The sequence below is a fragment of the Phyllobates terribilis genome, unplaced genomic scaffold (genome assembly GCF_046119375.1).
Source record: "Phyllobates terribilis strain yellow unplaced genomic scaffold, ASM4611937v1 Scaffold_3__8_contigs__length_932513732, whole genome shotgun sequence".
In the NCBI taxonomy this organism is placed as follows: domain Eukaryota; kingdom Metazoa; phylum Chordata; class Amphibia; order Anura; family Dendrobatidae; genus Phyllobates; species Phyllobates terribilis.
This window is the reverse complement of record NW_027362763.1, coordinates 836923867-836937176: the sequence shown is the minus strand read 5'-3', so window position 1 is coordinate 836937176 and position 13310 is coordinate 836923867. Positions and strand designations below refer to the sequence as shown.

General features: G+C 40.8%; 1 protein-coding gene across 3 annotated transcripts in view; it reads left to right on the top strand.

Annotated features, from left to right (window-relative positions):
- Nucleotides 1–13310, top strand: part of CFAP61 (cilia and flagella associated protein 61) — a 423133-nt gene that overhangs the window by 239448 nt on the left and 170375 nt on the right. For all 3 annotated transcript variants that reach the window (XM_073672462.1, XM_073672463.1, XM_073672461.1), the window contains one exon: nucleotides 10379–10553. In XM_073672462.1, coding sequence (XP_073528563.1) covers nucleotides 10379–10553 — 175 coding nt within the window. The remainder of the gene's footprint in view (nucleotides 1–10378; nucleotides 10554–13310) is intronic.

The window sequence follows — 13310 nt, the reverse complement described above, 5'->3', positions numbered from 1 at the left end:
TATAGAAGTCAGACTCACCGGCCTATAGTTCCCTGGGTCCACCTTCTTCCCCTTTTTGAAGATAGGAACAACATTTGCTCTTCTCCAGTCTTCTGGGACTTCTCCTGTTCTCCAAGAATTTTCAAAGATTATGGAGAGTGGTTCTAAAATTTCTTCTACGATCTCCTTCAGTACTCTGGGGTGTAATTCATCTGGACCTGGAGACTTGAACTCATTCATGTTAGCTAAATATTCCCTCACAATCTTTCTGTTTACAGATAACTTGGATTCCTCTATTCCTTTAAAAGGACAGTGAAGATCAGTTGATGTTACATTTTCTTTCTGAGAGAAAACAGATGCAAAATAGGAATTAAATAGTTCGGCCTTCTCAACATCCTCTCTTACCATTTCTCCATTTTCATCCTGTAAAAATCCTATAGCATCTTTGACTTTTCTTTTACTTTTGACATACCCCCAAAATCCTTTTTTATTGCTTTTGACATCTCTTGCAAGCCTTAATTCATTGTCAGCTTTAGCTAACCTGATACGTGCCCTGCAGGATCTGCAGACTGCATTATAATCTTCTTTAGATATGCCTCCCTCTTTCCATTTAATAAACATTTCTTTCTTTCTTTTTAGCATGTGTTTAAGTTCTGTGTTCATCCATCCTGGTTTCCTTAAATGCTTCCCATTCTTCCTACTTTTCGGGATTGTTAACGATTGTGCTTTATAATCTCATTTTTAAAAATTTCCCATCCTTCCTGGACATTTTTGTCCTTAAGGACATCCAGCCATTGGATCCCTCCTATTCTCTTTCTGAGTCTCTTAAAATCTGCCTTTCTAAAATCTAACCTTGAAGTTTGAGTCTTCACATGTCTTCCTCCTCTAGTTATCCAAAATTCTATAATAGCATGATCGCTGCCTCCTAGGGTCCCAGCCACCTTTACCTCCTCAACCATTTCCTCCCTGTTTATAAGGATTAGATCCAAAGTAGCAGATCCCCTTGTTTTCTCCCCTACCTTTTGGAAGATAAAGTTGTCAGCAAGAGAGGATAAGAATTTGCTTGACCTGTTAGTTTTACTTGAGAGAGATTCCCAACAAATGTCTGGATAGTTGAAATCTCCCATGACCACTACGTCATATTTTTTGGAGAACTTGGTCATTTGATACATAAAGAGTTCATCCATATCTTCAGCTTGCCCAGGTGGCCTGTAGTAAATGCCTACAATGGTGTCCTTTCCGTTGTTCTCTCCTTGTATTCTTACCCAAACAGTTTCCACAGAACTCCCAGTCTCTGAAGCTTCAGTCTCTGTGCAGATATACGCTTTTCTAACATACAATGCAACACCTCCTCCTCGTTTATCAAGTCTGTTTCTTGCAAATAAGTTGTATCCTTTTAGCCTTTTATTCCAATCATGTGTATCGTCCCACCAAGTTTCAGTGATTCCAATGACATCATATTCCTTTTCCTGCAGTAGTTCCAATTCTCCTTGTTTGTTGCCCATGCTTTGTGCATTTGTATAAAAACATTTTAGTTTGTGATTGGTTTCTCTTCCTCCCATATTTTTATTATTTAAATTGTTTTGTCTTTGTTCTTCTTTTCCACTTCCAGTAGCAGAGATCTCAATAGTATTTGTCAGCTGTATGGCTTTTTCTGGCCTTTTGCTTCCCTTCCCACATTGTTCTAGTTTAAAGCTCTTCTGCTGAGTGTAGCAAGGCGACTTCCAAATACATGTTTTCCAGTCTTCGTAAGGTGCACCCCATCTCTAGCAAGTAGTCCATCGTATAGGTAATTCATTCCGTGATCCAGAAATCCAAATCCTTGTTGACGGCACCATCGACGTAGCCAGTTGTTCACCTGTAGAATCTTATTCCACCTCATTGTTCCATGGCCATCCACTGGGAGGATGGATGAGAAGACCACCTGCGCTCCCAATTCTTTCACTTTCTTGCCTAAGTCTTCAAAGTCACTGCAGATGGTTTCCAGGTCCTTTCTTGCGGTGTCATTTGTCCCCACATGTATTAGCAGGAATGGGTAGTGATCTGTAGGTCTGAAGAGTCTTGATATCCTGTCAGACACATCTTTAATTTTTGCTCCTGGAAGACAGCACATTTCTCTTGAGGTTATGTCTGACCTCGGCTCATCTTTATGCCGTCACAGCCAGACACTGAGGAGCGCAAGCATGCCTGCGCTTCTCAGTGTCTGCGGCATGGCAAGCTGGATGGCAGCTTTCGGCTGCGATCCAGCCTGTCATGTGAATGTAGCAGAGCTGGAGCCGTCGTGGGAACCATGGAAAGGTAAGGATGATGTTGGTTTATTATTTTACTTTTATTGCAGAAGACATTGGCTTCAGCTGGAATGGGCGTGATGGTAAGTATGGTTTAATTTAGAACAATAAAGAATTGTGTGTTTATTTCAATTAAAGGACTTTATTCTGGGTGTTTGTGGGTTTTTTTTAACTTTGACTATGGGGTTAGTAATGGGGGTGTCTTATAGACGCCTCTCCATTACTAACCTGGGCTTGATGTCAGCTGGCATTATCAGCTGACATCAACCTCAGCCCTATTACCCCACTGCCACCGCTACAGGGCAGTGGGAAGAGCGAGGCTAAGTGCCAGAATTGGTGCATCCTATGGATGCGCCATTTCTGGGGCGGCTGACGGCTGGTGTTTCTAGCCTGGGAGGGGGCCAATATTCATGGCACCTTTCCTGGGCTATTAATATCAGCCCCCAGCTGTCAGCCTAGCCTTTGCTAGCTATTAAAATAGGGGGGACCACACGTCATTTTTTTGGGGGTCCCCCATTTTAATAGCTAGTAAAGGCTAGGTATTCAGCTGGGGGCTGATATTAGTAGCCTGGGAAGCTCCGTGGGTATTACCCCCTTCCCAGGCTTCAAACATCTGCCCCAGCCGTCTGCTTAACCTCCGCTAGAGACTAAAATTACGGGGAACCCCACGCCAAATTTTTTTTTAATAAATCCTTTATTTTAACACTAAATGACAAGTACAGTAATCAACACTATCACTGTACTTCTTATATATGTGACTGACATGTTTCTATGTATCTAATCTATGTGTGATGCTCTATTCTTTCTATTCTAAATTGTCGGGTACAGATGCTGAATTGCCGGCCGGCTTTTTTAAAGAGACGGTGCATGACAACACTATTATTTTTTTTAATAAATCCTTTAACACTAAATGACAAGTACGGTAAGCAACACTGTCACTGTACTTATTATATATGTGACTGACATGTTTCTATCTATCTAATCTATGTGTGATGCTCTATTCTTTCTGTTCTAAATTGTCGGGAACTGGTGTATGCCGCTGCTGAATTGCCGGCTTTTCATGTAATACATTCTACATTATTCTTAGTTGTTTTCCTTCATGTAAAATTAACCTACAAGGAAAGAAAGGGTTTATTTTCATTCCGATATTTGTGTCCCATTGACTTACATTGGTTTCCGGTATCGGAATCGGCGATATCCGATATTTTTTGGGTATCGGTCCGATCCAATCCGTTCCGATATTTCCCGATATCGGAAGGTATCGCTCAACACTAGTTAGGACTGTTAAAGAGTGCAGCAGCCATGATGAAAAAATCACATCTATGTAGAGGAGCAAGGACCCAGCTATAGGGGGTGTAGACTTTGCAGCTTGGTTCTGGGGTCTAAGGGAAGAAAAAGACCCCTCAGCTAATTTAGACGACACCGGTATAATAACTATGGTAGTTGGTGAGAGGCCCTGGTATATATTTTACATTGGACCCAAGTAGTTTTAAAGTTTGCCTCTAGAAAGGAAGACTTGGTAATTGTTAATAATTTCCCTTTACATAACATTTCCAACTTCATAACTTGATTCAGTGTGTAAAGCCTCATGCACATGGCAAAGCTGTGCCCTCAGATTTTATACACACAGTGCTTATACATTCTTAAGAAGTTCAGTAACTGCGATGTGGTGCCAAAGTGGATGGGAATTAAAAAAATCTCATGCCCACTGTGCTTTTTTACTCTGCATAAACTGTCCTGCGGTGCTTGTTTGAAGTCTGCAGTATGTTATTTTCTCTTGCAGCTACACTGAGTTTTAAGTGCAGTTTTCTCCATAGAAATGCATTAGACACAAGAAATCCGCAGGTAAAAAATGCAATAAAAACACATGCAAAAAAACTCAGTTAACCTAATTTACATAATATTTGCAGTAATTCTGCTACATCAAAACCTCCCACAATACTCATTGTGGGAACACAGCCTTAATGCTCCTTCACGCCATTATCCCCTTCACGGCCGATAACGCCTTTAATGCTGGCTCCGGCACTGAGCCCGCATCTTTCCCTGCACATGACAGCTGATCTGATCAGCTGTTATGTGCCTCTAACACCTGCTGTTAAAAAGTTAAATGCCGCTGTCAATCTCTGACAGCGGCATTTAGCACGCGCTGGCCAGAAACGCATCACAAAACCCGCCCATCGTTTTTTTGCGGGGCGCCGATACATTGTCATGACAGCCGGGGGTCTGCCTATGAAAGACGGCGTCCATAGGAGATCGTGATTTTTGCTACACATAGCAGGCCCTTTACCCCATTCAAAATAAAACAATTAAAAAATACCCATATTTGGTATCGCCGTGTTCAGAAACGCCCGATCTATCAAAATATAAAGTAAATTAATCAGATCAGCAAACGGTGTAACAAGAAAAAAAATCAAAACGCCAGAGTTAAGTTTTCTTGTCCGCCGCTACATTGCATTTAAATGCAGTAACGAGCAATCAAAACATTGTATCTACTCCAGAATGGTTTCAATAAAAACATCCCCACAGGGTGCAAAAAATAAGCCCTCATCCAGCCCCAGATCCCAAAAAATGGAGACACTACGTGTCTAGGAAAATGGCGACATAAGAAAAAAAACTTTCTTACAAATTTCGGATTTTTTTTCACCACTTAAATAAAAAAGAACCTATACATATTTGGTATCTGAGTACTCGCACTGACCTTGGGAATCATATTGCCTGGTCTGTTTTAGCATTTAGTGAACATGATAAATAAAAAACCCTAAAAACAATTGTTGAGTTAGCATTGCACTTTTTTTGCAATTTCAAAGGAAAAAGGGGTGAAGAGGTTATAAATTATTTCCATATCAGGGGTAATCCATGTTATATTCGTTATAGGATAATTAGTATCGTTTTTCTGTCTATTATGCAATTATGCCTTTTAAGAAAAAAAAAAAAAAAGATTTTTGCAGAAATACGATATAAGGAAAATAGCTATCATCTTTGAAGGGCTTGATCAGTCTTTTTCACCTGCCGATTAGCCTTGGTGAGGCTGGATGTTTGGACAGACAAATGAAATTCATCACCACAAGAAAAATAACATTATTCTATAAATGAAAAAAAAAAAGATAGATTTACCCGGTGTGGCAGATTGAATAAACATTGATATGGTTTGCTAGCAACCAAAGTTGCTTAAACATTGTTTTTGATAGCAGGTATCAAGCTTATTGACCCGTTATGCTTGTTTACAGTAGGCTTTTACTGCCTGCAGACATCTGGACTTTTGTGGAGAAGGAACGGCAAGCATGTTTTTCACATAATATAACATAAATAATTGTGTAACAACATGTACAGTCACAGCGCTACCAATGTATCTCAGGATTGTTGTTTTTGCTTTGGCTTTTGTTATTTTGCTCCTAAGTTGACTTAATGCATAGCTATGAATGCAAGCCCTGTATCCCCATGTCACACATTAGATGTCCCGACCGATACTGGAATAAGCCGTAATGTAGCCACCATGTACTGGCAACACAAAACAGTTTGCCTTCTCCTCTCCGTCTTCATATGCTTCCTTTACTTGTTAATTGATTTTGCATAGATACATTTTTATTGTGTTATATTTTTGTACATTGTCGAACGACTGTCTTCCTAGTTTTCTTAGTTTATCCATCCACCAAAAATGTTTTTGACTATTTGTTTTTTGGAATATCTAATAGAATAGGAAAGTGTTTATCTTTATTTTCAATATCTGAGCCCACATGTCTTGTTCCCAACTCCCTGACTTTTCTATCACAACGTTTTTGCCATCTTTTCCTTAGTCATAAATCAATAAATGAGCGAAATATATGAAATGGGAAAAAGCAAGCAGGTCATGTTATCTCTGTAAGGTGTCCATTGACATTCAATTTTAGTTCATGAAAAAGTACAATTTCAACCAAAGCAATAGCTCGTTGTGTAAAACAAATGATCTTTTTAGCCGGCCAATCACAGGCTATCGCTTGAAATTAAATCAACCGTGTTTGATTACTCTAGTGCCACCTATTGGTAGTAGAAATGCTACAAGTCAAGATCGACCTTTTAACGAGCCTTGCAATATGACTTTGGATGAAAGCCTAACCAGAATCCCAATTTGCAGACACGATGTTTCAGGGTATTACCCCTCGTCAGTGCAAAGTATGAGATCTGATTTAGCTAGGTGAGAGGCTAAGATTGGGATCTAAGGGGTTAGGATTCTCCTTGTGGAGAGTGACGAGCCAGGTCTAACATGCCATTATGAGGAGAACTTTGACTACTTTAATTACTTTGACTGATAATTGAATGGTAGATGGAAGTTTCATCTCACTTAGGCCCCATTCAGATGTCAGTTTTTAACGTTCAAGTTCACCCTAGTCTTTTTGTAACCCATTTTTTTACGGACATCTAAATCCAGCTTTACTTGGTCAAATTAAAGAAGTTGTCCACTAGTTAGGATAGGGCATCAATGTATGATCGTCTGGGGTCCTGCGCCCCCCGCCAATTAGCTGTTATCGGTGTCGGCGGCCGGAAGTGCTTATATGCTGAGCTTGACCATCTAGTTGTAGTGGCCGCCGAGGGGTACTACACATCTGCCTCCAATTCAATGGGAGGTGGATGTATAGTACCCCGTGGCTGCCACTACAACTAGATGGCCAAGCACAGCAACTAAGTACTTCTGGCTGGCACCCTCCACCACCGACACAGATAACAACTGATCGGTGGGGGTGCCGGACCCCAGCCAATCAGACATTGATGTCCTATTCTACGGATAGGGCATCAATGTATAAGTAGTGGACAACCTCTTTAAGTGTGTATTCACATATACCAGTGGTCAGCAGTAGTGTGCCTCATGGGTAAAAACTGTATAAAGAAGCAGCTATAAAAAAAACTTCTGGTTTGCGGCACATTTTATTTGTCATCGTGAGATACTTGTAGTTTTATATGTTTATATACTGTGTACAGTCGTGGCCAAAATTTTTGAGAAAGTTTTCTGCTTCAGTCTTTGTAGATCTTTTATTCATATGTTTCTATGGTTAGTGAAGTAGAATTACAAACATTTCAGAAGTTTTTAAGCTTTTGTTGACAAATATATTAGGTTTATGCAAAAACTCAGCATTTACAATGTTGACCTTTATTTTTCAAGACTTCTGCTGTCATGCTGGATATCAGCTTCTGGGCGAAATCCTGACTGATAGCAACACATTTTTACCTAATTGATGCTCAGAGTTCATCACAATTTCTGTATCTTTGACCATCCACTTTTTGAGGATTGACCAGAGGTTCTCAATGGGATTGAGATCTAGGGAGTTTCCTGGCCATGGGCCTAAAATGTCAATGTTTTGTTCACTGAGCCACTTAGGTATCACTTTTGCCTTTTGACATGGTGCTCCATCATGCTGGAAAAAGCGTTGTTCATCACGAAATTGCTCCTGGATCATTGGGAAAAATTGCACTTGCACAATGTTTAGATATTATTCTTTACTCACGGCAATATTGTTAGGTAAAATTGTAAGTGAGCCCACTCTCTTGGATTAGAAACAACCCTACATATGGATTATCTCAGGATGCTTTACTGTTGACATGACACAGGACTCATGGTAGCGCTCATCTCTTCTCCAGACAATCATTCTTCTAGATGTTCTAAACAGTCTGAAGGCGGCTTCACTAGAGAAAATATCCTTCAACTTCTCCCAACAATCCAGGAGCAATTTGGTGATGAACAATGCTTTTTCCAGTATGATTGCGACAATGTCGCAAAGCAAAAGTGATAACTAAATGGATCTGTGAACAAAATACTTAAATGCTGGGTCCATGACCAGGAAACTTCCCAGATTTCAATCTCACTGAGAACCTGTGGTCAATCCTCAAGTCATGCGTGGACAAATATAAACAGCAGCAATATGTTGTGAACGTAACATACACTCACTCACGGGTAATGGAAAAAGGGAAGACCTAATACAGGGAGACGCCGCACCCACACCCAACTGGTCCCTGTACAGACTAAAAAGACCCTAGCCGCACAACTCAAAAACACCACCTCAGGCCTGGCTCCCTAAAAGGCCATTGAGGGGTTTCTCGTACCTCCTGAGGAACCAGAGAGGAGGCCTCAACGCACTTCCAACAAGAGGAGAGGAAAATGTGCAGGAAGATACAAAAACCCAGGGTGAGAAAGTTAAAATACGTTTATATAAAGTAGAGAGGAAAAGCTAAGGAGGGCCAAAAGTAAACAGAACCAGTATAAGCTCCCAGAAACCAAAAAGAGGTGAAAGGAAGAGGAACTGGGAAGGCAAACAAACAGATTCACTGCAGAAATTCATGCAAGGTAAATCCCTTAGCTAAAGGGCTAGCATTCCTAAACCCATGTCCACCTATAAATATAGCCAGCAAGGAAGTGCAGTGAAGGGTGAACATATAAAACCCAACCCAAAATGTGATAGGGCAGACCAAAATGGGAAAATAGAAAACACGTGGAGAGGAGCAAACCAGCAAGGGGAAACAAAGACAATTGGAACCATCAGCATTTGGACAGGGAAGCAAAGGAATGGCTCAGTAGATGGGGAACCATCCATGGAGCAACACGTCACTGGATCGAATCCCCAAACCGAGCCATGACACACTAATTAGGCAAGAGAAGGTTTCCATCACTTTGAATTTTTCCCAGAAGCTATTATCCAACATTCGGGGTGGAATTGCAGAAATCTTGAAAAAAAAATGTGTTAGCATTGTAAATTTTCAGTCTTTGCATAACTTGATGTACCTCTCAATAAAAGTTTAAAAACTTATGAAATGCTTATAATTGTAGTTTAGTAACATTTGCCTGAAAACTGAGGCAAATCTAGATTTTCCTGCACCCAAAACGAGAATTCAGTTTGGCGTCCCCTCCTAAACGCAACTTAATCAGTTTAAGTAGTTATCATGTGACCGCTCTCATGCAATTTGGATCTTACAGTCACGTGCTGCTCTTCCTAATTTGCTCTATGCTCAATGAAAGACTACAGCTCCTACTTTATTGAAAGAAGCAAGAAGAAAAGCTAGTTGGCATGTGACTGTAAATATGAAAATCGCTTATGAATGGTCATGTGATGTCCACTGAAACTGGCAAGCAGAACCGAATCCTGACATTGCGTATATTACATGTTGAACTTAATTTTAACTTAATTTTAATTAATACTCCTTACATAAATACAGATATGGTAATCTTTAACTGGTCAGACAGTACAGTACTTGATCATCATAACTATATATATCACGTTATCGAAGAAGTTATGGATTGCTACATGTGTACAGGAATACATCACAAAACCACCAACAGTACAAAAATACAGCATCACAACCACTATCAGTATTGGTTTTGGGTAACAGGTGTTTTTCATTTACTCTGTTTGTCTTTACTATCACCTTTCGGGTGCAGCTTTAAAACCTTCCTCTACTGGTTTTTCCTGCTGATGATAGACTTTGTTGGATTCATTCACTGTGCTGTAGTTTGTGTTGGTTGCAGTTTATTTGTGTGTGATTCCTTTTCTCCTTAGAGTACTGCTACTCTAGCGATCCTAAGAGCTGCAAAGGACATTCAGGTTAAGCCGCCGTCGAGTGGGGGCGCCATTGCGTTACCTTAGGTTGCCACCTCCGCAGTCAGGCTGGGACAGACCAGGGTCAGAGAAGGGCTTTGCCTAGTCTGAACAGGGACCTGTCAGGTTTAGGTAATTGCCTTTCTGGTTTCTACGTTACCCATGTGAATGTGCTTTGGCAGTCATAACAGGCGATCAGGGCTTCAATTGTACTCACACCTGAAAGATGTGAGTATAATTGAATGCACAGAGCCAGGCTATTATATGTTCTCTGAGCCAGCAGTCAGTTTGACAACTGGCTCAGAGAACGGGTGAATCCCACTCCTGGGGACATGGCAAAATGCCACCTTGGACTGCTGCATCAGGAGGCCCAACAATGCCCAAGGCAATTGCCCTGCCTTGTCCTCCCCCCAATTATTCCCCTGCTAAAAGATCTAAAAACAATAACACTATCAACTTTGTGAAAACCAAAAGTTGTGTCAGTCTCAACACTTTTGGCCTCGACTGTATACGTATGTGTCATTTATTCTTTTTGTATACTTTTGTATATAGGTCCCGTGCCCCAGTGGAGTTGATATTAACAAGCTTTTTACTAACAAAGACGTCCCAGACTGCTCCAAACAGATATATACAGGGAAAATTCCTTCAAATTTATTGACTCTAAATGATAATGAAGACTGCTTAAAAGCGATGAACCAGCTGAAAGACAATGTGGTGAACCAAAAAGGTAAGAAATAATTCTAGTCTATTATGTTCTTCACTACATTTCCAGTGAATACCATTCTTTTTGCATCTTCAGTGTATAATTAGCATCTAATTAATTGTGACAAAATGTTTCATTTGTAATGCCTTGTTTTTCACTTGATTCAAAGCATGTTATTTTTTATGTTTTTTTAGTGGGGGAAGGGGAGTAGTAAAAGGAAAATAGTAAAAGGAAAGGAAGGCTGGTTTCTGTTTAATTATATATAATTACTGTACAAAAATTGAAATTTCTGAAAGCAATGTATGGCTAAACTCATTAACTAACTAATTAAAGAATAATTTGATTAACAAGTGTGCTTTGCAATTATGTGAAAAAATATGTATTCTTATAAGCGCTAAAAGCTCTGTTAGGGAAAAGACGTCTAATTTAAGAATCATTTCCAAAGTATTTAAAATCATTTTTATAATGTCTTTTTTGGCTTGGAGTCATTTATACTAATAAGGGACAAACAGTCATTTTGTATTTATTGTTTACTTCAAATTGCCTTTTTTGTCACCTGCTTAATTAGGATTTTCAGCCTTTTATCTCATCGAAATAATTGAACTTCTGTCTAATTTATGACTGAAAAGGAACAAGATGCCTTATTTCTACACCAAAGGGGTCCAGCTAGGCAATATATAATATAGTGCACTCAATAAAAGAGAAGGACTGTTGTCTTTAGGCCTCATTCATATATCAGTGAAGCACAGACGTGTTCTATCTGGGATTTTCATGGGTAGAACTCGTACCCATTAGGCTATGTTCACACATGTTGTGTTTTTCAGCTTTTTTTGCTGCGCATTTTTATGCAAATTTTCAGCTACGTTTTGCAGTACCAGCAAAGTCTATGAGACTGTTCACACATCATGTTTATTTTTTTGTTGCGTATTTTGTGTCTTGGTTGAGTTTTTTAAATTGAGCATGTCCTTTGGTAGTGCATTGAGCTGTAGGGTGGATTGCTGCTAAAAGGGAAAAAAAAAAAACTCTTTAAATCTTCTTCCTTAGTGAGTGTGAACGAGCTGAGTGTGACCGGAGTGTAAGTGCAAACGGAAGTGTGTGACTTGTTTTTAAGTGACTTGGATTCAGGGAGTTTGGAAGGGAGGAATTTGGACTGAATTCCTGTCTGTATTTTATTAATTCTTTACATTTCTTTTTACTTAACATTTCTGTCTAGGGCAATCCCCATTAGGAAATGAGCTCCATTATTGACAATGCTATCCAGTGTACATCTTGCCACATGTATGCAATCCTTGAACAGCCGGTCGTGGGTGCAAACTGCTGTGCGAGATGTGTGCACGTTGTGCGTTTGGAAGCCCAGGTACTGGATCTAAATGAGCATCTGGCAACACTGAGATCCATTGACAATATGGAAAGGAGTCTGCTGCTCACTGAGCAGCTGCTCACTGGGGTAGATGTGGGGGAGGATGGTAGTATGGAGCTGCAGGACGGTGAGGCAGCTAGCTGGGTGACAGTTAGAATGGGGGGTAGAGGGAAGAGTGCCAGGGAGGCTAGTCCTGATCTGGCACACCCCAATAAGTTTGCAAAGTTGGCAGATGAGGGGGGTGTCGGTACAGGGGTAGCACTGCTGCAGCAAGGCATGCCCTCTGAAAGCCGGAGGAGTGTCAGCTCCAGTAAGGGGGGAAATAGGAGAGTAGGGCAGGGCAGGCAGGTGCTGGTAGTGCGGGACTCAATTATTAGGGGAACAGATAGGGCAATCTGTCACAAAGACAGGGATCGTCGAACAGTGTGGTGCCTGGCGCTCGAGTCCGGCACATCGCTGATCGGGTTCACAGATTGCTGGGAGGGGCTGGTGAGGAACCAGCGGTCATGGTGCACATTGGCACAAATGGCAAAGTTAGAGGTAGGTGGAAGGTCCTTAAAGATTTCAGGGAATTAGGACCTCCAAGGTGGTGTTCTCTGTACCACGTGCCACGCCAGAGAGGCAACGGGAGATTAGGGAGATAAATAAGTGGCTCAGGAACTGGTGTAGGAAGGAGGGGTTTGGGTTCCTGGAGAACTGGGCCGACTTCTCAGTTGGCTACAGATTCTATGCTAGGAACGGGCTGCACCTCAATGGGGAGGGTGCAGCTGTGCTGGGGGAGAAAATGGCTGGAAGGTTGGAGGAGTGTTTAAACTAGGGATTGGGGGGGAGTGTATTCATTTTATAGGTGGGGAAGATAGTGCAGATAGTGGGTGGGGTTAGAAGAGTCAATATAGTAAGAAGGAATAGAGGTACAGAGAGATACATAAAATGCATGTACACTAAAGCCAGAAGCCTCACCAACAAAATGGAGGAATTAGAATTAATTTTGTTGGAAAATAATTATGACAAGGTCTGGATATCTGAGACATGGCTGGATGAGAGCTATGACTGGGCAGTTAATTTACAGGGCTATATTCTGTTCAGAAATGACCGAACAAACAAGCGAGAGGGGGGTGTTTATATATAAAATCATCCTTAAAACCCATCTTGCATGAGAATATATGTGAATCTAATGAAACTGTAGAGTCCCTGTGGGTGGAGACAAGGGGAGGAGGAAAAAATAATAAATTACTGATAGGGGTTTGTTATAAGTCTCCAAAAATAATGGAAGCAGCGGAGAATATCCTCATAAAGCAAATAGATGAAGCAGCGACTCAAGGAGAAGTCATTATTATGGGGGACTTCAACTACCCTGAAATACACTGGGGAACAGAAACCTGTAGTTCAAGCAAAGGTAATAGGTTTTTGACAACTTTGAG